The sequence below is a fragment of the Meriones unguiculatus genome, chromosome 3, assembly GCF_030254825.1.
Source record: "Meriones unguiculatus strain TT.TT164.6M chromosome 3, Bangor_MerUng_6.1, whole genome shotgun sequence".
In the NCBI taxonomy this organism is placed as follows: domain Eukaryota; kingdom Metazoa; phylum Chordata; class Mammalia; order Rodentia; family Muridae; genus Meriones; species Meriones unguiculatus.
The window spans coordinates 97,478,294-97,490,302 of NC_083351.1; the positions used below are offsets into that span (position 1 = coordinate 97,478,294).

The 12,009-nt window shown below is 36.4% G+C and overlaps 1 protein-coding gene across 1 annotated transcript in view; it reads left to right on the forward strand.

The window, feature by feature from the left end:
• Positions 1-10,339, forward strand: part of LOC110563502 (zinc finger protein 208-like) — a 51,005-nt gene extending 40,666 nt beyond the window's left edge. Inside the window, exons 6-8 of the mRNA XM_060378796.1 lie at positions 2,649-2,775; positions 5,553-5,648; positions 7,717-10,339. Of these exons, the coding sequence (XP_060234779.1) occupies positions 2,649-2,775; positions 5,553-5,648; positions 7,717-9,605 (2,112 nt within the window). The 3' untranslated portion in view covers positions 9,606-10,339. The remainder of the gene's footprint in view (positions 1-2,648; positions 2,776-5,552; positions 5,649-7,716) is intronic.
• The last annotated feature ends 1,670 nt before the right edge of the window (positions 10,340-12,009 follow it).

Genomic DNA, 12,009 nt, shown 5'->3' on the forward strand with positions numbered 1-12,009 from the left:
ATGAGTTCTAGGCTCTTCCCTCCTTTTTCTTCTAACCGATTTAATGTGTCTGGTTTTATGTTGAGGTCTTTGATCCACTTGGACTTTAGTTTTGTGCAGGGTGATAAATATGGATCTGTTTTCATTTTTCTGCATGTAGACATCCAGGTGGACAGCACTATTTCCTCTACCACTTTATGTGGAAGAGTGAGTGTCATGAGCTATGGCTTCATACATGGAAGTTTGTGTACTTCTTGCTTAACTTTGCTAAGTATCTGAGGTTGCTCAGTTTTTAAAATAAGAAAAGTGATATTTATATGTGTGTATATATATATACACACATATATAATACACGTATGTACATACATATATAAATACATGTGCATATATATATATATATAGAGAGAGAGAGAGGAGGAAAATGAATTCAAAGAAAGAATAATGGCCTTTATATGAGAATGCCATGATGAAACCTATGATTTTGTATGGTACCCTAAAAATGAAAAAAAAAATTTACTCTGAACCACAAAACATGAGGGAAGCATGGGTATGAATGTACTGTATGTCTCAGGGAAATGGACATCCAGTCTGTTGTGAGCTGTCTAGATGAGAATGTGTGCTAGGATTAGAACTCCTGGCCTGGCTTGAATCTCTGTCTCACTCAACATAGCTGTCTCTGAATTTAGGTGTTAGTTACTTTTCTGTGGCTGTGATAAGACACCATGACCATGACAGCTTGTGGGAGAAAGAGTGTGTTTGGAGCTTACGTTTCAGAAGGTTAGACAGAAGGTTAGTCCATGACCGTCATGGTAGGGAGCATGGCAGCAGTCGGATGAGCATGGTGCTGCAGCAGTAGCTGAGGACTAACATGGCGAGACACAACCACAAGACAGGGAGGGTGGGGGCAGGAAAACCACCTGGGGACTGGGTGTTTAGACATTAGAACCTCTAGGGGCCATTCTCATTCAAACCTCTACAGTTTGTCATGTTGAACACATCTATTTGTGATTTCGAGCTCTGTGTACATTAACTGCATTAACATCATCAGCACAACATGAAACAGAAATATTTCCAAAGAGCATGATTAAGGTGGAATCCATAAAGGTGGACATCTGACCTTGTATTCCCTTTGTTTTACACTGTTTTTATAGTTGAGATGTTTGGAGTTGTGGATGACAGGGTGGGTGCTCTGAGATGATGAGATCTCAGTGTTGATTCAGAGGGATCAGGTTCTCCTCCCAGTCAGTTTTAGAGTATTTGCTGCTAATGATGTTTTAGTTTAGCCTTAGGTTCACTGCTATTCCTGAGGTCAGGTCCTATTTCTTCCCTTCGGTACATCCAGGCACTGACACTGACAGATGCTGGAATCAAAGGATGAAGCTTAGCCAGGCGGCTGGGTTAGTAGGGTCTTGGTCTGGCAGTGAGTACCAGGAGGGTAGGGCGATGCTGTCTCTGATACACCTCTTTCAGGGAGACAGCCCTTTCAGTGACACAGCTCTCCCAATGACACTCCTTTTATTGTGGGGGCATGAGGGCTATATAAACCTTGGGGAAGTAGGTAGAGGTTTTTGGTGTGAGTGAACATCATTGGCTGGGGCTAGAGTGCTGGGAATGTTTATTTGCATGGAGAGGAATTCCAGGTGCTAGCTGGACCTGTCCTTCTGAGGAAACCTGATACCTGGCCCTCAAGCTACATGACTGCCTCAAGAGTGGCCGATGTGTGTGTCACAAGACTACATGCATTGGAACCTGCAGGTCCAGAACTGGGAGGGAGCAATCCTTAGCCCTGTCCATTTCAAGATTGAGATTATTGGGGTTTGGACTCATCTTGACCCCATCTTGCTCCAGGCCAGTTCCCCCACTGTGGGTTCACGTGTCCCCAACCCCCAGTTTAATTTATAGTGGGAAATAGGTGACTTGCTAGTCATGAAGAATCTAGGGACTTCTGTGCACAACCCTCTTTGAGCCTTTGCTTATCTCTCCAGCAAATACATGAATGCTTGTCTAAAAGGGACAAGATGAGGAGGGGAAGAAGAAAAAGAAAAGAAAAATTCAAAATGATTCCTAACATTTTAAACATTTAAAAGGCATTGTACTTAGACTTTTCAAATGTATACATTTGTTAAAAATCTTCCTGTTCCTTTTTCTTTGTGAATTCTTCCTTTATTGTTGCCGCCTTGGATACTCAAACAAATGTGTCTTCGTGTACTGTCATTTACCTCAGTACTGAAGAGGGTGCCTGTTACAGGAGAGGGTACATGTTCTGAGACCCAGGTCTTACCCAGGGGCTACTGCATCAGAATCTGCATTGTCATTTCATATGTAGCAGTTGAGAAGTGTCACTCTAACTCAGTGTAACGCCCTCCTGTGAAAAATGTATATGCCACCAGCACAGTCCATGAAATACATATTGTTATTCTATTCTGTATATTATGAAATATAATATCCATATGGGTTCATTAGGGCATATGCCATTCTCTTCCCTTGAAGAAAGATAAGGTTTAATATAGTGTGTAAAAGTATCTCATTCATTATACTACTCTTCTTTCATCTTGTGTAAAATTAAAAAATGTTTCCAACCACACTTATTTACTTATGTATTGATATTAAGCTCTAAGTTACACTACTTACCTAAATTAACATATACTGTTCATTTATTTTTATTTCAGGGACTGCTCTCCTTCACAGATGTGGCCATTGATTTCTCTGCAGAGGAGTGTGAATGCCTGGACCTTGCCCAGTGGAATTTGTATAGGGATGTGATGTTGGAGAATTACAGCAATCTTGTATTCCTGGGTGAGAATCACTTCCATTATGAATTCTTAATGCACTATAAACATGTAACTTCCTCCATTTATAGCATATCTCACAGGAGCTTGTGCTTTCCAATAATAACTTTTAGATTCTTGTGTTATAACAATTATTTCATAATTTTACTCATATATGTAATGTACATTGACTATACATTATCCTCTGACTCTTTCCACTGACCTATTTCTTCAACCCATGAAGTCCCTGCCTTTCATCTATTTTTTTCCTCTGGTCCATTATATATGGGTACTGTTTGGCTACATGAGAATGGGTAGGCGGTGTTTACTTAAGCATGGCAACTTGTCAGGGGGCTAGACCACCCAGAAGTGTTTTCTTTCCCCTCACAGCCATCAACAATGTTGAGCTCTGGGGGAGTGGTGGGGCATTATGAGCCCCCTGCCCCACTCATGATGGAATGTTGATAGACCCTGTCCGATGTAGGTCTTGTGTAAGTGATCTTTGCTGCTTTAAATTTCTATGTACAGTAGCTGTGTACTGTCTAGAAGAGAGTTCTCAACAGTCCTTTTCAGTGCTCCAACTCTTAGATTGTTTTTCCAGCCCCTCTTCCATGATATTTACGGAGCCTTGGAAGGATTGTTGCAGATGCCTCTTTGAGGCTGATCACCCCGTAGTTACCTTTCCATAGTACGTACTTTGGCCAGTTATGAGTTTTGGCATCAGGTATTACCACTGCAAGCCACAGCTGCTCTGATTAGCAATGAGAACAACACAAATCAATGTGTATAAATACAAACATTTACAAGTCAGTTTGACATCATGTGTGTATTGTAAAACAACAGCTGTAGGGCCTAGGACCTCTCTAGCCATGGGCTTTTTTTTTTATAGTACCAGTTTTTATAGCACAAGTTTTATAGCACCAGGCATGAGTAATTGCTTACCACATAATAAAACCATGCCACATTTATTCAGTTGACAGTTTCCTTTGCTGTTCAGAAGGTATTTTAATTTAAGATCTAGTTCTTCAGTCGTTGACCTTATTTCTTCAGTAATCAGAGTCCTATTCAGAACGAACTTATTCATTCCTGTATTGAAGTGTCCTGCTCTTCTCTTACAAACTCCAGGCTTTCTGATTTTGCGTTGAGACCCTTAGTCCATTTTAGAGTTGATTTTATTTAGTTTTATTCCTATACATAGAGATAGCTAATTATTCTCATACTGTTTATGGAGAGCCCATTTTTAATGTGAATTTCTGGAATGTTTGGCTGACATCCGTTGGCTGTAGTTTGATGGAGTTATATCTAGATACACTAGTCTATTTCATCTCTCTGTGTGTCTGTTTTTGTGTCACTATATACTGTTGTCATTACTATGACTCCATAGTAGGACTTAAACTCAGGTATGGTTTATTCTTATGGTATTCTTTTTGGTCAGTAGTATGTTGGTTGCTGAGGCTCTTTTATGCTTTTATTTGAATTTTACGATTAAATTTTTGTGTATGTGTAAAGAATGGGACTAGAATTTTTATTGCATAGAATATGTAGATTGCTTTTAGTAGAATGGCCTTTTTTTTTTTTTTTTTTTTTACAATATTAATTCCATCAATCCATAAGCATGAGGAGTCTTTCCATCTTCCAGTATTTTCTTCAATTTCTTTCTTTTCACTTTATCCTTCAGTTTGCAGAGTTATTGTATTTCCTGGGTTAGATTTATTCTTCTAAGGTGTCCTGTTTTCTTTTTCTTTGGGTCAGGGATAGGTTTGGTGAATGGGAATTTCTTTCTCAGTATGTTTGTTTCTGGTAGATAAGAAGACAACTGATTTTTGCTGATATTTGTTTGTATTTGCCATTTTGCTGGAAATGTTTTTTCAGCTCTACTTGTTTTCTGGTGGAGTCCCTGGTGTCTTTTATATAAATAGTCAAATTTTTTTTGCAAATAGAGGTACTTTTTGGGATAGTTACATCATTTCTTTCGTGAGTCCATTTATGTAGTAAATTATATTGTGTAGTAAATTTCTTGAGCAAATTATTTTATGGAGTAAAGTTATTGATTTATGTATGCTGGACTCTACCTGCATGTGAGGGATGAAGTTCAGACGTTGTCTATGATCATTGTAATATGTTCTTGCAAATATTGAGAAATTTTGCATCTATGTTTATCATATAGTGGGTGATCATTTCCTTTCTCTCTTTTTTTTGTGTGCCTTTATTGGTTTTGACATCACTATAATATGTGCTAATAAAATTAAGTCAATGTGAGATAAATAATTTAAGCAGATCTACAACGAAATTAAAGTTGTAATAAAAAAAAACCTCCCAATTTTAAAAGCCAATGTCCACATGGATTTCCTTCATATTTCTACCAAACTTTTAAAGAAGAACTAAGAGTAATATTTTTCAAATTATTCCAGAAAGTAGAGAAGGAAAGTCTCCAAACTTCTTTCACAAAGTCAGATTCCTACTCTTAAGGGAAACGGAGAGTTGTAGCTGTAGCTGATGAAGTTAACTATAGTTCTTGTTGTTTTGGTAGTGTGACACCTTCTTTCTACTTGGAATCTTAGAAACTGAGAGATGTCAAGTATGGAGCATACATCTCAAAGTAAAATATGTTACTCTTCAGCTTTAAGTTTTTTTCTTCTTGAGGGAAAGCTCCAAGTATAGAATATATCTATCAGAAAAAATATAAAGAAATATTCTGCCATCTTTTATTGTATTCCCTCTTTCTTTATAAATATAATAGTGATACAGAAATGTTATTTCTGGAGAACAACATACAATCATCATGTTTGTCTTTCCTTCTAACAGGTCTTAGTTTCTCTAAGCCATACTTGATCACATTTCTTGAGCAAAGTAAAGAGCCCCAGAATATGAAGGGACCAGCAACGGTAGCTCTATACCCAGGTATGTGGAAATGAGTAGATCAGAGCACAGAAGTAAGAGGTTGAGAGATGCCACAGAAAGGCAGACATCAAAAGCTGGATGGCATAGAGGCTCTGTTTTAGGGGATGGTGTTTTAGAGTACTGTATTTATTATCTCTCAAAGTAAGACATTTTCTGACAAATGTTTATCATTCTTTTATTTCCTTATATCTGTCCTTCCTCTCTAGTGATAGCTGCAGGCATTTACACTGACTATAATGTGTCCTTTTGTAGGTTAGGGTTGAGATCATTACGAACTTACTGCTTTCTATGCCTCAAAAATTGTTCATAGTTCTAATGACCTATTTTGTAAACCTTCATATAACCTACAAATAAGTTTCTGTAGTTACATTTACATCCTCAGTAATTAAAACTATATCATTAGATTGTTCTATGAATTATTATAATATATTTCTGTGACATTTTCTGCTATACACTGATTGTTAGTGTTTTATAATGCATTGGCTTTGTGGATATGTGATAGCAAAAACTTATACACAAGTAGAAGAGTATTTTTAGTAGCTCGCCAATATTGTTTCAGAATTTTTCTGAATTTGCAATTCCATTTTCTGTGTCTTACATTTGAAAGTTCCCTCATATCTGTAGGTAATGTTCTTAGAGGTAACTTCTACAGTGTGATTGGATGACAGTGTTTAGTAGTGGCTCTTTAGGACAGTGTAGGATAATAAAATATTTACAAGCCTGTGACTAGGGCTAATAAAATTGGTGTTCTTACTGGAAATGCTTCAGATACAGCTGCCTAAGAGCTGATAATAGCACCCCAGGGAGAAGTGTCAGCTCCCTAGAAACCACAACTTTGATTCCTGTGAGGAGGCCCTAGACAGGCCATGCCAAGTTCACTACTGGACAAGTACACAGAACTAATGTCCCCTTTCTCCTTTCATTAGGGTTTCTAAGAAAGTCTTGAATTGGTCTGGCTTCCCACACAAGATTTTATATTTTGTAAAAATAAACAAGCTCAAACATCTCAGTAGTATGCAAGTTTGTTTTAGTCTTTAATAGTGGTAAAATTATACGCATGTTAAAGATTTTCTTTAAAATATATTTCTGTGTGGCTATTAGTAAAAAAATTGATGTTCTTTATGTATTAAATGTTAATTCTATATATTCATGCTTTGTATATTTGTTATTTATTTGTAACTTAATAAGTTTTTTATCCCGCTAAATGAATATTTCCAGAAGTTATTATAATTTCATAAACAATTGATAAGTATGTTACCTCTACTGACACTTCTGGGATTTAAAGGTAAACTTGAAAAATTTTAAATCATTCAATAGCCTTTAGGTTTTGTTTTCTTTTTAACTGAGATTAAAAAACATATAACATGAAATATATTATCTTAAATATTTGGGCATTGTTCTATACATTGAAATTGTAATGCCACAAATCTTTCAGAAATACTTTAACTTTCAAAACAAAAACATATTCTTATGAAAATTATTGTATATATTTTTTGTCCATCCATCTAGTCACCATTCAAATTTGTGTTCTACAAGTTTTTCTATTTTAGAATTTTCTTGTATTTCTAATGAGATATCTGTTGTATGTAATGAGTATACTTCATTTAGCATACTTTCCTTAAGAGTTATTCTTATCATAAATATTACATATTGACTACGTTGAATGTGTGAGTGTGAATGTGTGTGTGCGTGTGCATGTGTATGTGTGTGTGTCCTGAGGGCTTCTAGTTCATATGAATGACGGAAGGCAACTTTTAGGATTCAATTTGCTCCTTCCACCATGTGGATCCCTGGGAATCAGGTGCCTTCATCCACAGAGCCATTTTACTGGCTTTAGAATACTTACTTTCAAATTGTTAAGTAAGGTTCCATTGTTGTTCACTGGAAATTAGTGTTGTTTCATTTGTTATATATTTTTTACTAATACGGAATACAGTTATGGAATTATATGAGAATACATTGCATTAAGATTTGTATCTAGAGGTGTAAGTATCTATATGAAAGATAAGCTTTATAATTAGAGTTGTATGGTTAATCATTTACTGATCCTTCCACCTTTACTCAACAGGAATAAAACCTTATGAATTTAACGAATGTGGCAAGACCTTTCCTTCGAACTCACTTCTTAGTCAACACCATACAATTAATCCTGGAGAAAAACTTTACAAATGTGATGAATGTGGCAAGACCTTTAATGTCCGCTCAACACTCTATAAACACCATAGAATTCATACTGGAGAGAAACCCTACAAATGTAAAGAATGTGGCAAAGCTTTTACATGTTCTTCAAGCCTTAACCAACACCATAGAATTCACACTGGTGAGAAACCTTACAAATGTGAATGTGGCAAAGCTTTTAATAATTCTTCAGCTCTTACTCAGCACCAAAGAACTCATACTGGAGAGAGACCATACAAGTGTGAAGAATGTGGCAAGGCCTTTAACAATTGCTCAGCCCGTACAAGACACCAAAGGATCCATACTGGAGAAAGACCCTATAGGTGTGCACACTGTGGCAAGACCTTTAATTTTCCCACATCACTTTCTCAACACCAGAGAATTCATACTGGAGAGAAACCCTATAAATGTGAAGAGTGTGGCAAAGCATTTAATTGTTCTTCTCATCTTAAACAACACCGTATTATTCATACTGGAAAGAAACCCTACAAATGTAAAGAATGTGGCAAGGCTTTTAACTGTTCTTCAAGCCTTAACCAACACCATAGAATTCACACTGGTGAGAAACGCTACATATGTGAGGAATGTGGTAAAGCCTTTAACAATTGTTCAGCTCTTACTCAACACCAAAGAATTCATAGCGGAGAGAAACCATACAAGTGTCAAGAATGTGGTAAGGCCTTTTATAATTGCTCAGCCCTTTCTCGACACCAAAAAATTCATACAGGAGAAAAACCCTACAAATGTGGAGATTGTGGCAAGGCTTTTATTTTTCGCTCATCACTTTCTCAGCACCAGAGAATTCATACTGGAGAAAAACCCTACAAATGCAAGGAATGTGGCAAAGCCTTTAACTGTTCTTCACACCTTAACCAACATGGAAGAATTCACAGTGGAGAGAAACCTTATAAATGTGAAGAGTGTGGCCAGATGTTCATCTGTTCTTCATACCTACATAAGCATCAGAAGATTCATAGTATTGAGAAACTGTATGAATGCAAAGAATGTGGTAAAACGTTTAGCTGTTCTTCATATCTTAAGTATCATCAGAGATTTCATACTGGCGGGAAATCCTACACATGCAAAGAATGCAACAAAACCTTTAGGTCATCTTCATACCTTAGGAATCATCAGCGATTTCATACTGGAGAGAAACCCTACACATGCAAAGAATGTGGCAAAGCATTTGTTAGTTCTTCAAGCCTTCTTGTACACCAAAGAATTCACACTGGAGAGAAACCGTACAAATGCAAAGAATGTGGCAAGGCCTTTAGGTGTTCTTCATATTTTAAGTATCATCAAAGACTTCATACTGGAGAGAAACCATTTATATGCAAGGAATGTGGAAAGGCCTTTGCTAAATCTTCATGTCTTATTCTACACCAAAGAATTCATACTGGTGAAAGGCCCTACAAATGTGCAGAATGTGGCCAGGCATTTATCTGTTCTTCATACCTGAGGAAGCACCAGAGAATCCATTCTGTTGAGAAACCATATACATGTGAAGTATGTGGCAAAGCTTTTAGCATTTACTCAGCCTTCATTCAACACCGGAGAATTCATACTGGAGAAAAACCTTATAAATGCAAGGAATGTGGAAAAACATTTAATTATCGTTCAGCCCTAATTAAACATCAAAGAATTCATACTGGAGAGAAACCTTACACATGCAGAGACTGCAGTAAAGCCTTTAATAATAGCTCAAGCCTTCTTCGACATCAACGAATTCATAATAGAATTGAAACCCTAGAAATTCAAGGAATATGGCAAGGCCTTTAATAAGAGTTAACTCTTAGCTCCAAAAACTCATACTAGTGAGAAACAGTGGAATGGAAAAAAGGTGACTAATTAATAAATGTTCTATACATATACAATATTAAAAACTCACGCATGAAAGAAACCCTACAAGTTCCAATAGTGTTGCAAGTCTCTTAAGTCTTCTTCATGTCTTTCTTGACAGCAGAGAATTTGTATTTGGAAACCCTACAAATATACATAATGTATCAGGGTTTTTAATGAGTGTGCACTCTTCATCAATCAGTTTAGGCTTCATAGAAATCTTATCTGTTTCTTGGCTTGGGGAAGAATGCTGTCCAGTATGTGTGAGCATATCGGAAGACGTTGTCTAAATATAAAGAGTAGAGCATTTTAATGAGTATGAGAATTACTGTAGATGACAAATCTTAGGAATATATAGAAGAATGTAAAAATGAAACAAACATTGCTTATAAAGTAGGGGCATTATTTGACATGGTAGAAATAAATCATCACAGACATCAGAATAGTGTGCACAGTTTATCTCAGTAAGGATATGAATTTGTTAATGAAGCTGTATTTACTATGTATCCTTGTTTGAAAATGGAAGTTAGCATAACTCTCAGATTGTATTAAAAGAATAAAACTAGTTCCTGTTTGATTTTAGTCTAGTTTTTTTTCCTCAGATAACATATAGTAGATACAAAATAGAGATTGTGTGTGAAGCTTACTTTAAATAAACCAATTTGAGCAGTTCATATATAGTGTTTTTGTTTTTATTGGGTAACATATGATTCTATCATAGACTTTATAGTGTTCCTCCTTACTAAGGGAGGCAGGGGACAGATTTCAGTTGTCTACTGCCGAGAATTATTTGAACAATTGGTCATTGTATCAGGTGCCAGTGTCTTTCAAATGATTTTGAGGCTATTATTTAATATGTTACATATTTGTTTATCTCCTTCTATGGTAACTAGTAATTAAGAAATTTTAGTAGGGTAATTATGTCCTAGGTTTCAGAATCTTGAATTTTATTACTATTTATAAAACTTTACTATATGTATGTGCATACATACATATATATACACATATAATACAATTTGTATGTGTATACGTATATACAAATTTTATTATATGTACATATACATAGACATATATATGTAGTAAAGTTTGTATATATACCATGCCACCAGTTTCAAATATGTAAATATGTATGTACCAATTGTGCTATATGTATATGTACATGTATGCATAATACATATATACATACATGTATATAGGCGTACATATATGCATATAGTTATATATATACACACACACAGATATAGACATATATAACCATGAACTATAAAACCTACTCAAATCTTGGCGATTTATGACATTGTCGAAATACCCTACTTTTACAGTCAAACTAGGAATTAGGAGAACATTTGCAGCACCATGTGAATGTACACACTTTTACATAACTGTAGCTGGCCTGCCTGGCGGGAATTGATACAGTGTAAAGGAAACCCTGGCCTCCTGTCTTTGTTTTTCAAGCTATTGCAATCTATTCAAGAAATTAGAATTTCCGTAAGAATATCCTGCTGGGAGAAGAAAAAGCCTTGTGGCATCCAAAGGAGAGACTTGCATTTTGGAGAAAGACTTAGTTTGTCTGAGACTTAGCTTTTTTGGAAAGACTAATCGAGCAGGAGAGACATGGATCTGTGACTCTAGTGGGCAGGGGACCACTTCTTGGCTGTGACTGCGTTGAGCAAGGGATCACTTCTTGGATGTGACTGTAGTGGGCAGGGGATCACTTCTTGGCTGGACTGCTTAGTTATGTGTCCCTTTTGCCTTCTATTTAAATTGTGCCATTGTGTTAAGATTCTGAAGATGGACTGGCAAGTTATTGGGATTATTTTATTTTTATTTTTTTTATACTTTTTCTAGTGTGGTTACATTGAGTATGTCTTTTTATTTTTTTAGCTTTTGCTTTTCACTATTAATTTGAGTGTTAGTTGCTACTTGGATTATAGCAATGGGTGCAGAACCTGGCTAGTTGAGACAGAATGTAAGAGGAAAGAGAAATTATTGAAATAAAAGTTAATTTTGAAATAGTTGACACACTCTAGAAAACTTTTAAAAATTTATTTTTATTTTAATTAATTACAGTTTATTCACTTTGTATTCCCCCTGTAGCTCCCTCCCTCCTCCCTTCCCAGCCCAACCCTCCCTCCCTCTCCCCCACCTGTACCCCTAACCAAGCCACTGATACAGAAGGTCCTCCTCCCCTTCCCTCTGATCCTAGTCTTTCAGGTCTCATCAGGACTGGCTGCATTGTCTTCCTCTGTGGCCTGGTAAGGCAAGCTCCCTGCTGAGGGGGAGGTGATCAAAGAGCAGGCCAATCAGTTCATGTCAGAGGCAGTCCCTGTTCCCATTACTTTGT